Source organism: Oncorhynchus nerka, linkage group LG14 (assembly GCF_034236695.1).
Source record: "Oncorhynchus nerka isolate Pitt River linkage group LG14, Oner_Uvic_2.0, whole genome shotgun sequence".
Taxonomy (NCBI): Eukaryota; Metazoa; Chordata; class Actinopteri; order Salmoniformes; family Salmonidae; genus Oncorhynchus; species Oncorhynchus nerka.
The window spans coordinates 59,800,229-59,817,403 of NC_088409.1; the positions used below are offsets into that span (position 1 = coordinate 59,800,229).

Here is a 17,175-nt window from a genome sequence, read left to right on the forward strand (position 1 = left end):
CAGACGCTCTTATCCAGAGCGACTTACAAATTGGTGCATTCACCTTATGACATCCATCCACCTGACAGGTTAAACGGCATGATCATTACATAGGTGAACCTTGTGCTATGGACAATAAAAGGCCACTAAAATGTGTTGTTTTGTCACAAAACACAATGCTGCAGATGTCTCAAGTTGAGAGGGAGTGTTAAATTATCATGCTGACTGCAGGAATATCCAACAAAACTGTCGCCAGGTAATTGAATGTTCGTTTGAAAAAGTGTATTGTTTTATTGTATTATCAAAACATATTTTCTGTAGCCTGTAAAATAGCATTGTGCATAGTGTGGGCAATTAATAGAAAATTCAAGAGGGAGAAAAATTCGTTTGACTAGATTTTACAGAAACACATGACTTTGCCAATATGAATAAAACTAGACGATAAAGCCACCGTTTGAGAGTAAGGTGTGAAGGGAGCAGCATGTGATGATGGCTCAATTCACAAATGCCTGCAAATTGTGAGGTGTTGGGGATTTCTAGTTTACCCCCAGACAGACGCACACGTGCCAAAATACAAATGGCCACAGGCTTTCTTGTGAAAATTAAGTTAATCTTTATTTTAATACCATGGTTATTTAGTTATATATTTAACGAATTATTGATTTAATCTGCATATTTTAATAGAATAATATCTTCATAATTAGTAGAATTATCAGAAGTAGGCTACTTGGGTTGGAAGAAAACGAAATTCGATTGAATGTGTCACATTTTAAATTGAATTACACTTTCCCATGCGTTATAGTTCAAGTAATAAAGAACTAGTACTACCACTGAAATGACTATAGTTACATATTGTTTTGTTGTTTACTAAGCATTTGACAAATACAATTTAATTTGAAGTGACAATTACGTAATGCACTAGGTAGGTTATTTACATAGATCTGGACAAAAGTGAGTTTTTTTGTCTGTCTGCTTTAGTGAGGTCATTTTTATTACCGGCAGAGTTTGGCCTTATTTGAGTAGGCTGGGACAAGTTGGGGGTAAGAAATTAATAGGTGTCCTGCAAAGGGCAATGTGCCATTTCATTTGGACCAAGCAAAATCTGCTCGTGGAAAGGTGCGACCAAACTCTACGAACAAAGTGCCACCTTATAAACTGCTATTTAATGAACATGCACGCGGCAGAAAGCCTGGGAATCGGCCTGTGGTGTTGCACTTGACACCTCTACAGAATGAGCAAAATCACATTTATAGGCGCCCTACGCCTTCTGCCACCGAGTAACACCTCTCCAAATGTTCAAGGAGTGCGTCTTTCCGCTCCTCCTGGTTGTTCCCTCTTTTTCTCCGCCCAGTTTTAGCACCACAGGTCAGACACACGCCACACTATGGCAAAAGCGACGAGTCCTACACCATTTGGACATTGGGCACGTGTGGCGAGTTGAGTGGCAAGTGCTAGAACATTTGCCCAAAAGCTGTTCCAATATGGTTGAAGAAATAGCACAACATTTAGATGCAAATCGACCAAATATTTGTCATTTCATAACATTCACATTTCTGACAAGCTCGTTCCACGGACATTATGCATGCTAAATACTTGTTAAATGCGTGCTGTGTCATGTCCTGTCGAATAACTGCCTCTGCAAACACAGGCAAATTACAATTATGCACATTCGATCGTCGCATCTGGTCATCGACTTCTTTCTCCCTTCGTCGAATTCCTCTCATTACAAGCCACGCGGCGACACCTGCGTAGGCCTATCCCTAACAATTGTATCTGATATTAATTTGCATAATAGTAGTGCTTGACTTGGGATGGAAGAAGTGCAGGAGTCTTTCCAAGTCGGTCCATTTGTTCACCGAAATTCACAAATTGCATTATGGTATAGAGAGAGAGACCTCTGATTATTCAATGTTAACGGTTTATACACATTTTCCATGGCCTCCGTGGCTTTTAACCAAATGTCCATGACTATTATTATAGCCTACATGAAAGGTAAGAATTATTGATACTGGAAAGCTGCTGTGTCTGATCCCATGTAGTCCTATTACCTCCTGCCGTTGTGTCCTTGATCAAGGCACTTTAGTCCCCCACAGAAACTGCACAGTTATAGTCATGTTGTTAACCTGTGGGCAACCCTCCATCTAGAGAGCTCCTGGGTGTGCAGGATTTTTCAACATTAAGGTAGGCTATTTCAAATTAAGGTATCTATGTAGACATGTTTATGTATAAGGCTCAAATATTAATGTTTCAGGTGAGATCTATGCACAGCAGGTTTTGTCCATTAGGCTATTCTTAGAATATGTTTAACGTTGCCGCAATTGCATGGCTACTGTTTAATCTTGGGAATCCCAGTTTTCCAACGGTGCAGATTTATTTAGGCTCTACAGTGCTGGTGGAAAGGCAACAAGAAAATGAATGCTTAATTTGCTATAGTTACCTACCGCGATAACTGCTACAAGTTATGTTTTGAATTGATTTTTTAAAAAATTGATTGATCGTATTTAAAAGTGTGCTTTTATGAATGACAATGACAATTTATAAAACTAATTTCCTTGACTTTTCATGACCTTACAAACCCTCAATTGGCTATTTGTAACGGCGCATCATGCCATTCATGCTGGCACATTTTCAATCTGCGCAATCTCGAACAGCCTCACTCACACATTCACGGAATAGCGGCAAATAAACTTGAAACAAAGCGGAATCAGGAAATGAATATCCATCCTCCATTGCTATTCCATGAAGAGCCAGTACTCAATACCCCAAAAACGAGAAGTGCCGATACGACGTTCCGGACAGTTTCCGCCGAAGTCAAGCACTGCAACAAAATCAATAAGTGTCAAGAATTGGGCGCAAAAGTGTTTGACGCATTTGACTATAGGTCCCATGAGAGCGTAAATACGCCAAACAAAATGTGCATTGGATGTTACATATGTTGTCATTGTTTCAGGCAATTATCTGCTTTCACTGACTCATGTGTATTGGATAGAAGGCTTAGTGCCATGGACCTAATAAAAAGGTCATAGTTGACATTCAAGCCTATCAAACGTGTCATAACACAACATGCTGTCGTGTTAAAACCACACAACTTGCATTGTTTTGGTTAAAACAATCTCATACAAAGGAAGCGTTCCGTCCGGTTGTGGATACGCATGATGGCAACTTTTATTGTTTACAGAGAACAGTTCATATTTATTTATCCAGTCTTTTGTCCCGAGTTGGAACTCAAGCCGCGAAAGCATCCAGTCTGGATAATTATCCAACAAAATAATGACAATAGAGGTTCATCGTTACCCTCTTTTTTTTTTTCTTTTTTTGACGCGCTTCAGCTGAAGCGTGCCCGGGGTAGTCAGGGCCAGCCGAGGCACGCGCGGCCCTCATTAGCATTACAATAGACGAGCGCCGAAGATGAGCAACAGTTTGCAAAGCTGCCCATTGTCTCTGTAGATCCCTGCAACAGCAAGCACACGCAGTCTACTGACACACATTAGATTGTAGGCTACAGATAATGTCGCTGTCGTGTGGAATTCAGATTTATGATTATTTTTGTTATTCCTTTACGTTTTTAATTGCGCCTTTTAAATGTTCATTGTTATTTTTTGTTTATTTATTTAACCTTTATTTAACTAGGCAAGACAGCATCAACAAGGAAATGTTCTAGGCTAAAGCTATTAGACTACACTCCCTTCATCCGATTATTTAGTAGTTATTCCATTGCCATAGCCTTCCTTCAGAGGTTTGGATAGAACGAACGACCGGGCAATTGCTCATGTTTTCGCAGAGAGAATATGGCGGACACGCTCCACTTGACTGGAAGCCACTCTCGAGGGCCATCGGCACCATTACAGAGATACATAAAGAGACAGCCGTACCAAAAACGGTATAACACAGATTCTATATGCCTACCTGCTATGTGTAGTTGAAGCTGGAACAGTTATAATAAAATAAAATAAAAATGTATTGGTCACATACACATACAATATATACAGTACCAGTCAAAATTCTGGACACACCTACTCATTCCAGGGTTTTTCTTTATTTTTACTATTTTCTACATTGTAGAATAATAGTGAAAACATCAAAACGAAGAAATTACACATATGGAATTGTAACCAAAAAAAGTGGTAAACAAAAAATATATTTTATATTTGAGATTCTTCAAAGTAGCCACCCTTTGCCTTGATGAAAGCTTCGCATACTCTTGACATTTTGTCAACCAGCTTCATGAGGCAGTCACCTGAAATTAATTTAAATTAACAGGTGTGCCTTGTTAAAAGTTAATTTTGTGGAATTTCTTTCCTTAATGCATTTGAGCCAATCCGTTGTGTTGTGACAAGGTAAGGGTGGTATACAGAAGATAGCCCTATTTGGTGAAAGACCAGGTCCATTTTACAGCAAGAACAGCTCAAATAAGCAAAGAGAAACAACAGTCTATCATTACTTTCAGACATGAAGGTCAGTCAATCCAGAAAATGTCAAGAACTTTGAACGTTTCTTCAAGTGCAATCGCAAAAACCATCAAGTGCTATGATGAAACTGGCTCTCATAAGACCACCACAGGAAACCTCTGCTGTAGAGGATAAGTTCATTAGAGTTAACTGCACCTCAGACTGCAGCCCAAATAAATGCTTCACAGAGTTCAAGTAACAGACACATCTCAACATAAACTGTTCAGAGGAGACTGTGTGAATCAGGCCTTAATGGTCGAATTGCTGCAAATAAACCACTATTAAAGGACACCAATAAGAAGAAGAGACTTGCTTGGGCCAGGAAACAAGAGCAATGAACAGTAGACCGGTGTATATACAGTATATACAGTACCAGTCAAAAGTTTGGACACCTTTATTTTTAGGAATGTTTGCAAATCTAGTCAAAATAAAAACCAGAAATACCTTATCTACATAAGTATCCAGACCTTTTGCTATGATACTTGAAATTGAGCTCAGGTGCATCCTGATTACATTCATCATCCTTGAGATGTTTCTACAACTTGGAGTCCACCTGTGGTAAATTCAATTGATTGGACATGATTTGGAAAGGCACACACCTGTCTATATAAGGTCCCACGATTGACAGTGCATGTCAGAGCAAAAGCCAAGGCATGAGGTCGAAGGAATTGTCTCTAGAGCTCCGAGACAGAATTGTGTTGAGGCATAGATCTGGGGAAGGACACCAAAAAATATCTGCAGCATTGAAGTTCCCCAAGAACACAGTGGCCTCCATCATTCTTAAATGGAAGAAGTCTGGAACCACCAAGACTCTTCCTAGAGCTAGCAGCCCCGCCAAACTGGGAAATCTGGGAGAAGGGCCTTGGTCAGGGAGGTGACCAAGAACCCAATGGTCACTCTGACAGAGCTCCAGAGTTCCTCTGTGGAGAAGGGAGAACCTTCCATGACGCCCATCTCTACAGCACTCCACCAATCAGGCCTTTATGGTAGAGTGGCCAGACGGAAGCCACTCCGTGAATGCACATGACAGCCCGGTTAGAGTTTGCCAAAAGGCACCTAAAGGACTCTCAGACCATGAGAAACAAGAGTCTTTGGTCTGATGAAATCAAGATTGAACTCTTTGGCCTGAATGCTAAGCGTCACGTCTGGAGGAAACCTGGCACCATCCCTACGGTGAAGCATGGTGGTGGCAGCAAGCTGTGGGGATGATTTTCAGCGGCAGGGACTGGGAGACTAATCAGGATTGAGTGAAGGATAAACGTAGCAAGTACATGATGAAAACCTGCTCCGTAGCACACAGGACCTCAGACTGGGGTGAAGGTTCACCTTCCAACAGGACAACGACCCTAAGCACACAGCCAAGACAATGCAGAAGTGGCTTCGGGAAAAGTCTCTGAGTGTCCTTGAGTGGCCCAGCCAGAGCCCGGACTTGAACCTGATCCAACATCTCTGGAGAAAATAGCTCTGCAGCAACGCTCCCCATCCAATCTGACAGAGATTGAGAGGATCTGCAGAGAGTATTGGGAGAAACTCCACAAATACAGTATATACATATGAAGTGGGTAAAACACGATGTAAACATTATTTAACGTGACCAGTGTTCCATTATTAAAGTGACCAGTGTTTCATGAATATGTACATAGGGCAGCAGCCTCAACGGTGCCGGGTGGTAGTCATCTAGTCACAGTAACTAAAGTTCAAGACAGGGTACAGGGCAGGGGCCGGCTAGTGTCGACTATTTAACTGTCTGATGGCCTTGAGATAGACGCTGTTTTTCAGTCTCTCGGTCCCAGCTTTGGTGCACCTGTACTGACCTAATGAGGGACAGGATTTATTTATATTGACTGATATCATGCTCATCTCCTGCCTGCATATAGCGATATTTATGGGCCTACATTTTAAATATACAAAAGTGGAATGGATTGTATGCTACTTACTCTGCCTGGACCCGAGCAGCATGAGATATGGTAGCCTATCCTACATCATTAGCTGTGTTGTGGTGTAGGATAGGCTACCCCCTAATCTGTCCAGTCAAAAACAATGCTATTTACACGATTAAAGTGCCTACCTATGGAAATGGTTCACTTTTCCCTTCTCTGACATTGGGGGCTTATTGCGTGCTTAATACGCAGCGAAGACGTTGTGTAGCCCAGCCTATGGAAGGAGAAGGTGGGTTGCATAGCCAGGTGCCGTTGATTATCATACAGCTGTAGTCAAGACCCCCCCCCCCCCCCTCCTCCTCATACAAAAGCAATTATCTGACATTTCCAGTGCTACTCTTCCGAATCTTTCGATGACACAATAAAATATCTCGCTCCGATGTCTGCCGGTTTGAGGCCTCACACGCGTCAGAACAATTACAATTCTGGGGCTGAATTAAAGTGGTGTGCGCGAAGCCCCCTCCTCCGTACACGGTCATTGTCCTCCCTCCCAGGAGAAAAGGATGAAAACATCCATGAAGATTAGGGTGGCACGCGGCACGCCGAAGAAAACAAAAAAGAAGAGAAAACTAATCACTGCATAATAATAGAAGTAAAGTCACTGGGGATGTTTCATGGCCAATCACATTATGACCCCATCACGCTTACACAGCAAACCTACATTTCCCCATCGATAAAGTGTATTCAACATTGCATGTATCCAGTCATGTAATTTACTACGTCTTGAAATGAATGTCTAATCATAGATCAACATATGTTTGTTTTTTTAAATCACACGAGTGTAGGTTAGGTCTCTTCGCAATCAAGGTGCGCAGTTCTTTCAACGTGTGTGTATATATATAGCCAATTTCTTCACATTTCGTTCAGGTATGTGGCTGAAGTATCCATAGAGCCTTAAACTTTGCATTTCGTTATATTACCCTATCCAATTTGGTGACACAGAATCAAAGCACATCGTAAACAGTCCCCAAATTGCATCCAAGTCTGCACAGCCTTTGACACACTCCCCTCATTCGCGCCCACTTCCTCCCCCCCCTCTGATGCTGGAAGGCGGTATAAAATCCCTTGTGCACGTTCCACTTCACGTAACTAAAGGTAGAAGTCCAGAGTGCAACTCCTCCGCAGAGCAAAGGGATTTTATTTTCGTTGTGAGCTCCATTTCTATTAAGTATCGTCTGAAGACTAAAACAATCTGACAAGAAGTGCGCTCTATTTTTACATTTCGCACATGATATTTCTCTTCTTGTTTTGGGATACAATACATTTCCCCTCTATATTGGATATCTGGCGCTGTCTGCTAAAATTTCATAGCAGACGAAGAAATACTTCCCAGAATGGCTCGTTTGTTATTAACGTGTTTTTTGGCGTTGATATCAACGCAACTGGTGAGTACACAAAATATTCATAGAGTTATGTTATGAGTTGGTAACCTGTGCAGTCGCGCCTTTTACGCACTGATATGTACTTATTCTTTCCTATAGGTCGAGTCGTCCGGTGTGTTTGAGTTGAAAGTACACTCCTTCAGTAGTACCCGTAGTGTCTGTAAACGGTCTAGAGACTGCCAGATATTCTTCCGAGTCTGCCTTAAACATTCCCAAGATGTCATCTCACCTGAGCCCCCCTGCACTTATGGCATGGGACTGACCGAAATCTTCAGTGTCGACCCGAGCTCCATCTCCAGTAGCGCACCCATCAGAGTGCCTTTCCATTTCAAGTGGCCGGTAAGTAGCCTACTGTACACATACTCAATATACCATAGAGCTGATGGGAAATTAAAGGTCCAATGCAGTCGTTTTTATCTCAATATCAAATCCTTTCTGGGTAACAAGTAAGTGCCTTCCTGTGATTGTTTTCCAATAAATGGTCAAGAAGAAACAAAAAATGGCTTCTTAGTAAAGAGCAATTTCGCATGTGAGAATTTTGCTAGGACTGACTGGGAGTGGGGAACTCTCTTATTAGTCTATTAACTAATGTACCACCTGGTGATGTCTGTCAGGCAGGCCAAAACTCCATCTCACCAATACAGGCGGAAATTTCAGGCAGTCTTTACGAACACCTCTTACACTAAAATAATTTTCACAAAGTCACTGTATTATGGAAATATATTTAAAACATATGGAAATCACGTTTTTTACTGCACTGGGCTTTTAATGGTTAATGCCTGGTGGTACATTTCAAAGATTGGGTAATGGCATATAGATGTTCATGAAGAGTTTACACTTTAAATCTCGCCTTTTACAGCTTTTTGACAAAGTATATATTTTTTCCTGTGTGGCTTGTAGGGTACATTCTCGCTCATTGTTGAAGCCTGGAACGCAGAGTCCTCCGACGGCCAGTCCACAGGTAGGTGGCCTTCAGTGCACACTACCTCTAGGGGGCGGAAAGTGGCTTGGATATTCCTCTAACAGTCATTCCCAGCACAAGCGTTTGAGTATAGACACGTTTTACTTATTTAACAAAAATGCGATAATATTTTATTAGAAAATACATATAGATTTTTAAAAAGTGATTACCTCACAAGATTGGATTTTAGGAATGTATTTTATTTTTCGTCTGCTCAATGTCTCTCTCTTTAATAGAAAACCAGAATAACTTGATCAGCCGCTTGGCCACCCGTAGACGACTCGACATTGGCGAGGATTGGTCACAGGATGTTCATTTTGAAGAGCAAAGTGAACTTCGTTTTTCTTACCACGTTGTCTGTGATGAACATTACCACGGTGACAGCTGCTCAGACTACTGCCGTCCCCGTGACGACCCATTCGGACACTATACTTGTGATGCCGCGGGCACCAGAATGTGCCTGTCGGGTTGGAAAGGAGAATACTGCTCAGAACGTAAGTGTACAGAAGGACTACAACATTTATTTAAATCATAAGGCCAAATCTTTTAAGGTTGTTATTCAGAAATAGTTAATTCAGACATTTCAACGACATATTCTGGTAAAAAAAACAACTGCTTCTGTCTTTTCAAATATAGAGTTTGCATCCTTTGTTCGGGCCAACAATGGGAGCTGAGTGTATGGTTTAACAGGGACACGCGTTGGAACTTAATGTGCGCTCCCTTGCGTGAACAAATATGGCATGTGTTCCTTTTGTGTGCGTACCAGCTGCTTAGTTTAGTACTTAACAAATACTTGATGTGTCTGAGCTCAGTGAAGGGGTGGTTGTTTTGTGATTAGAAAGGGGAACACTCATTCAACTTTTCCCCCTTATCTCTAAAGCCATCTGCTGGTCTGGCTGTAGTGAGAAGCATGGTTATTGTGAGGCCCCTGGCGAGTGCAAGTGTCGCCTTGGGTGGCAGGGACCCCTCTGTGACGAGTGTGTCCGCTATCCTGGCTGTTTGCATGGCACCTGCGGCCAGCCGTGGCAGTGCGACTGTAAAGAGGGCTGGGGAGGACTGTTCTGCAACCAGGACCTCAACTACTGCACCAACCACAAGCCCTGCATGAACGATGCTCCCTGCACCAACACAGGCCAGGGCAGCTACACCTGTACCTGCAGGCCGGGCTTCAGTGGCAACAATTGTGAGATCGAAACCAACGAGTGTGACAGCAACCCCTGCAAGAACGGAGGCAGCTGCAATGTAAGTTCCGTGTTGCATTTATCTCTCAGGATTAAATGTTGCTACCCACAGTCCAAGTCTTTTATTGTCCAATATGAAACGCCACCTTTTTAAATGACCAGGATCGGGAGAATGACTACACCTGCACCTGCCCCCAAGGCTTCTACGGGAAGAACTGTGAGATCAGTGCGATGACCTGTGCCGACGGGCCCTGCTTCAACGGTGGCACCTGCATGGAGCAGGTGACCGGTGGTTACTCCTGCCGCTGTCCTGCCGGCTACATGGGTTCCAACTGCGAGAAGAAGATTGACCGCTGTAGCAACAACCCCTGTGCTAACGGTAAGCATCCCCCTCACAACACATCCACTGTCTTGGTGAGGGGAAACCTACCAGGACTTCTGATTGTTATGTTGGAGCCGCTCACAAACTCTTATCTGTCCGCCTGACAACAAAACTCAACCGACTGTGCTGCGGACACATTCTTTGGCAGTTACCATCATGAGTTTTTAGAAATGATTTTCTTCTTTGCACAATCTCAGTTTTGTTTTGACATGCATCCAGTCCGAGCCTAAAATGTAAAAAATGCAGCATAGGCATGGTACAAAAGAATCTTGGCTCAGACTGATATAAGGGGTGAGATATAGCTGTCATTATGAGGTGGAAAAAAACCTAGTCTTAGAATGTTGTGGGCTATTTTGCCCCCCCTGGGTCCTCATTAGCTACACTGTAACTGTACATCATGTGGGAATGAGCACAAGCTTATCTGTAATTGGCTAAATTCCTGTTGGTGTAGGAAGAAAATATACACAGTATATATTTGCCTTCCATAAGAAGCTTTGCCACTCATACCTGCACTTCAAGTTTTGATAAACATGCTGAGTCTGCGTCTATCTCTGTAATAGGTGGCCAGTGCCTGGATCTGGGCCACAGCCTGATGTGCCGTTGTCGTCCTGGCTTCACTGGGCTGCGCTGCGAGATCAACATCGACGACTGCGCCCGCAACCCCTGCCACAACGCCGGGACCTGCGTGGACGGCGTCAACGACTTTACCTGCACCTGCACCCTGGGCTTCACCAGGAAGGACTGCAGCGTCCGCGCCGATGCCTGCTCCGTCTTCCCCTGCCAGAATGGAGGCACCTGCTACACACACTTCTCCGGACCTGTGTGCCAGTGCCCGGCCGGCTTCATGGGCTCCCGATGCGAGTTTAGCCTCAAACCCACCTCCAGGCCCAAGGCTGACGGCTTGCCCGCAGTCCTGGTTGTCTCCTTCGCTCTGGGCCTGGTCACCCTCACCCTGGTGGTGTGTGCTGCCATCGTGGTCCTAAGCCAGATAAGGCGCGGGCGGAAGGCCATGGCGTCTTCTGTCCGTAACGACCTGGAGACGGTCAACAACCGTCCCATAGGTGGTTCCAACCCCTTGTCCAGCCTCCGAGAGAAGGAAGCCTTCCTCATCCCTGGCGGCCATTACAAGGTGTCCAATAAGGACGCAGCGCTGACCTCTGGCCCCGCAGACAAAAACGGAGGCAAGGCCTACAAGCAGAAGATGATTGACTACAACTTGGCCAAGGAGGAGGACCGTCATGCCAAGAACAAATTTGACCAGTAAGTATACCTCGTCAAACTCAAACGGCGTTGTGCCAATGAAGCAGAGTCTCACCAGTGTCCTAGAGTTTGGATTGCTTGTATTGAACCCAGCAAGATGTTACAACTTGATTTCTCACTATGTGACGCTCAGGCTTTATCAGATTTTTGAAACCCTCAACTTTGTATTGGAGATCATGGGATCCACTGTTTTTGCTGTTGCATGATTCCATCGCGCCTATGGAACCTGACCTCCTTTCCCTCCCTCTATCTCTTTTCAACAGGAAATCAGAAGGCAGCATAATGGTTCCACCAATGAGCTTCTCTAAAGAAGGCTTGTACCACCCAGTTTTCATCATACAGACAGAACAGCAAGCTGAACAGTGTGTCTTTGCTACTGAGGTAAGCAGCTCCTCCCATTCAAACTGGTTATTATTAAGAGTTTCTGAAGTTTTTTTCAAGATTTGATTGGTAACTTTCTCCCTCTCTCTATAATTTTCCCACCTTTAGGTTTAACACAGTATTCCGACACCGAGAGTACAGTGACCAACAAGGGCTTTGCCTGATCATGTTTACAATCTTTCAAAGACAATTCAAAGAATTGAAGAGGATATATTAAATCAACATGTATTATTTAATATTTATTCATGCTGCTCATTAAAAATGAACTTTTTGACAACATTGACAATTTTGGATACAATACGTGAAAAGTGGGGGTGGAGAGTAGAAGGAATGTTCCGGCATAATTTGCACTACATTTTTAATTCTAATATAATTTGCTTTCTGTTAAATTTTAACAAAAATAAAACTTTATTCTGAAGAGTGCCAAGGATTCACCAATCACAGAGAAGCAGGACCTTTTTCTCTCCTGATGCCTTATCGAAAAGAAAACAACATCTCAAATAATCTAGAGGCCTTTTTTTATTTTATTTTTTACAAACTATGAATAAGATATCATTGCAATCCACTTGAGAATCAAAATGAACACCAAGGACATTTTCGTGGCCTATCTGGGCTAGTTTTTTTTGGTGTCTAGGTGGGGAACAATGTTGAAGCTATCAAAGAACTGAAGATGAAGGTTTACTGAAAGCTTACCTGGACAGTTGTCTATTAATATCTGTGAGTTTGTAGTGGCCGTATGTAATATCTAGGCCTTCTGGTCCCTAAACTGGACCCCCTTTCCCTATGGAAATAAATCACCAATGTGCCCTATCTTTCAGAGCATTACATGTACAGTATACTTAGGAAACTCAATCTTATCAAGTGCCTGATCTTTAAATTATGCTATGACTTAAGGAAAAATGGTACTGATCTTACACACTGACATTTTGTATGTATTCTTTTATGTGTTTGATGCTGTACATGTTTTTTTCCGTCTCTTTCGGAGTATATATATATTTTTTACAAACACACCAGAAAGTCTTATTCGAAACAGTTGAAAGTCGTAGTACATGTCATTTGTACAGTTTGATTTTCTCACTGTCTTTCAATTTACAGCTTCCATCTTGCCAAACACCCAGTGATTTTTATGGCATTCCCATGACTTGAATGAAGTGCATAGTCTGCTTCCCCGATTATAAAAATATCCTCTTTTTTTTTTTTTTAAACCGACAGTGCTGGATCTTTAAAAACATGTTTATTTTTTACAGAGTGAAGGACTCCAAAGAGGTTGTTCTTTTTAATTTGAAACCAAATAGTTTTTTTGTTTTAATATTTGTATTATTGTCCTCTTTAATTTAACAATGCAATGTGTACATAACCATGAGATATTCTTTTCTATTTAATTTTTTTTGTACATTTGTATTTATGAAGAGAATTGTATATATGTCTATGTCCCAAAAAATATATTTTTTTCATAATAAATCAGAGAACAGTAATTAATGTGTTGTCTTCCACTGGGGGTTGGGGTCTTTGGGCTGCTCGCTTGATATTTATGGTAAGTAGATGGGACATGGGGCTCAAATCGATGGGGCCCATTTACTTTTGTTGCTGGGCCCCCTGAACCCTCCTAGATAGCAGGGGTTGGCCTATCACAGAAAGGGAATCACGTGGATGACACTAGCTAGCAGATTGTTGCCTAGGAGGAGGCTGCGGTGCTGTTTGGAGATATATCATCTAGGGATTCATGTGCCAGGCTAGAAAAGGGGAGAGATCCTACAGGGTGTTTCCTCTAAAGCCTGGGGCGTAGTTCCCACAGCATACATTATCTGGCTCTAAAGACCAGCTCTAATCCATCTCACTGATGCCTGTATATATATGGTAATTCTCTATCACTTTCACCCCCCCCCCTTCAATGAGACCCTGTGTTGTGCAAAATAGATTCAAGGAGAAGCGTATGTTAACAAATCTGCACCACTGCTCCTAGTGTCGTGTGCACACCTCATGAGATCAGATTTCTAACATCAATTCTGAAATCTGTTTTATTTTCTGTATTTTACTTAAGCAATAAGCATAATGAGAAACTGAAATTGAGTGTTCCTGTGTTGGAGGAAGATCCGTTGAGAATAACCTGCCTCTCAAGTACCACCTCCCCCTCTTTCAGAAAAAAGTGATGGTTAGTGAGAAGAAACTATAAATGGGGGGAGCACTTCTGCTGAGAGCTGGGAGGGTCGCTGGCCCCCCATGGGGAGCATGGGTCCCACTCAGCACCTGACCCTGTGGGCCCCTATCCTACCCCTACTCTGTCTGGTTCTGCTAGCCTCCATGTGCCAGCCCAAACATCCAAACCAGATGCTAAGCTATGCTAGTTCATGCTAGTCCACCGCACTGAACCTTAGACTTGGGGGATACATCCCCATTGTCCATGCTGTTTATCAAATGTGAAGGATCTCAACCCACTGGGAACAAACGGGTTGAATCAACATATGTCAACGTATTGTGATGTGGAAAATACACTGAATTTGAAAAAAGTCATTAACATAAACTTGTTTTGAGAGTGAAATTTCAACCTCAGGATTATGTCAGTGTAACCCATTTTAAATATAGACAAACCTTGTATAAAATATGTTGAATTTGTGCCTTTGAAACAACGTCAGATCTTCAACGTTCGGAAAGTATTCTAACCCCTTGACTTTTTCCACATTTTGTTACTTTACAGCCTTATTTTAAAATAGATTTTGTTTTTTAATCATCAATTTACACGCAATACCCCATAATGCAAAAGCAAAAACAGGTTTGTAGAAAACTTTGCAAATGTATTAAAATTTTAAAATAATGCAAACCTTATTTGCATAAGTATTCAGACCCTTTGCTATGAGACTGGAAATTGAGCACCTTCTACAAAGGTGCTTCAACAAAGTACTGAGTAAAGGGTCGGAATACTTATGTATATGTGATATTTCAGTCGCAGGTCTGTGGAGATCTTCACAATTGCTATAATCTGCACAGAATCTTGCATTTGAGTAATTTAGCAAAGTGGTTCCCAAACTTTTTCACTCAGTCTCTTAAGGCATTGGGGAACATCCTGCACCCTACTTCTACGGGCACTATTTATGACAAACTGTTCACACCCTTCCTATTGGTGGAGAGAACATTTTGCAGGTTTAAAGGTTATTTCCTGCAATTCTACACATTTTGTCATGGGGTGCAGAGAATTTTTCAATTTGAAAGCAAATTTTTGTGAAATTCTGTCCATCTTGCCATGTCTAATTTGTGTGACATTTAGCAGATGCTCTTATCCAGAGAGACTTACAGGAGCAATTTGGGTTAGGTGCCTTGCTCAAGCGCACATCAACAGATCTTTCACCTAGTTGGCTCAGGAATTCGAGCCAGCGACTCAACCGCTAGGCTGCCTGATCACTTGCAGTATGTACTATGTAGTCTCAACTGCCATCCAGGTCATTTGGCTGTGCTATTAGAGGAAGTGCAGCGATAGCACATAAACAAATAAATAATCTGACCTTGTGTTCCCATTTGATCTTTGTTGTGTGTTTTAAATGGTTGAAAGCGCAGTGATAACCCATTTGGATGACAACTCAACCAAAAATCTGATATTGTTTTTCTGTTGGAACTTGGTTGTGCTTTCAGATGGTTGAAAGCACAGTGATAACACATTGGGTATACAACAAACTTCTGGCTGTCTTTTTGAGTGGGTGAATAAAGGTTGAAATCTCATTGATCAGCGTCTCAACCAAATATGACCCAAATTTCCACGTTGAAATGACGTGGTGTGCCCGGTGGGAAATAACCAGATCTAAACATGGTCCAATGAACTATTACTGATCTGAAGCCTGATACTCTCCTTCTCTCTCTTTTATCACAACACCCCTCCCCTCCTTTTTCTCCCTCTTCCTGCAGCTGTCCAGCCTGAGTAAAATCTTAACAAATCCTCTTGTTCGTTGGTGCTAAAAGTGGGGGTTAAGATGAGCAAGCTGCTAAGCTCGTTGGACATGGTGTTGTTGAGTACACTCTGAACTGTGAGAGAGTGTGTGTGTGTTTGTGTGTGTGTCATGGGCGAGGGGGGTATTGCAAAGGGGCGTGTGGCACCTTTCATCGCACTCTGCGAGCGGAACCAAAACAGAAATCAACATGACTGTGTATCAAAATGATAGCAAGTCGCAGTCATGCCACTAAACTTCAGACCTCAGGCCTACCTGCTGTTCACCTGACTTTATTTTTTTTTAAACAATCTTGCACTCAACTTTGAACTTTGAACATTTGTCATGTCATCTGGGGAGCGAGGAAGACCAACCAACTCTTTCCCATTGACACCCTGCCCCTGGAGTGGAAGAGAGAGGGTTTGACTGAGTGGTGGCCGTCTGAAGATGGCTGCTCTGGATTGGCCAGAGTGCTGGGTCAAAACAGGATGTGGTTGTATACACAGGTCTGGGAGTGGCTGAGACGCGCAGCTGGAGTCACAGAGTAACTCTGCGTCCTGTTTACCCCGCCGAGCAGAGGCTGCAGAGAGGGGGCCTGCCTGCGCCCCTCAAAAGTGTCCTGCCCTAGTTTCCTGTGGCTGATTGCGCCCTGTGCCAACTGATTGTGGCGCTACTTGTCAAAAGCCATCTCTTCAGAAAACAAACAGAGCCCTCTGCTTGTGATTCTCTACTTCCCTTATGTTCATCTTGGGATGGGGCGAATGCTGTCAATGGGCTACTCAAGCTCCTTCCTATCAATTAAATGGAGATGTTTTCTAGGCAGGTGCTAAGATAATCAGCGATTCCTATCAACATACTAAAAGCTCTTTCGATTTCACCCTGTTTTTAGCCATCTATTTATTTAGTGTTTATGTTTGTTCAACATTCTTTCAAATGTTTTGTCACAACAGAACAGCTTGGTTTCTGTGCATGAAACGAAAGACCGCTCGCTAATAATCTCCACAGAAAGTGATTGAAATCTGGTTGGGGGTTGGTGAGTCAGCTAAACACTGGTGAAAAACCATCTCTCTGTGCTCCTGGCTTAGGGTGACACCAGGCACCAGGGCCGGAACTCTATTGTTGCCACTGTTGTCAGTTCCCTTGTAGGGCCTCTTAGAGTTGTGTGTTTTTTTTTTTGCATGGAATTGACCTGTAGCACAGGAGAACAACCAGCAGGTCTTTCTGCTTTAGAATCTTCTATCGTGGTCTGCACCTACCCTGAGGGTGGTGCGTGCCGGGAAGTAATGTGCTTAAAGTCAAGCTGCTTTGCCATTTCTCAGTTACTCGAGAATTTGGGCCCATTGTCAG

At 42.8% G+C, this 17,175-nt stretch overlaps 1 protein-coding gene across 1 annotated transcript; it reads left to right on the forward strand.

Moving 5' to 3' along the window:
• Window positions 1-7,462: 7,462 nt before the first annotated feature.
• dlc (deltaC) lies at window positions 7,463-13,389 on the forward strand. The gene is made up of 9 exons (XM_029680564.2): window positions 7,463-7,752; window positions 7,849-8,088; window positions 8,650-8,710; window positions 8,947-9,204; window positions 9,591-9,952; window positions 10,054-10,270; window positions 10,834-11,533; window positions 11,797-11,914; window positions 12,023-13,389. The coding sequence occupies exons 1-9, from the start codon at window positions 7,702-7,704 to the stop codon at window positions 12,026-12,028; spliced, it is 2,013 nt and encodes a 670-aa protein (XP_029536424.1). The 5' UTR covers window positions 7,463-7,701; the 3' UTR covers window positions 12,029-13,389.
• Window positions 13,390-17,175: the final 3,786 nt, after the last annotated feature.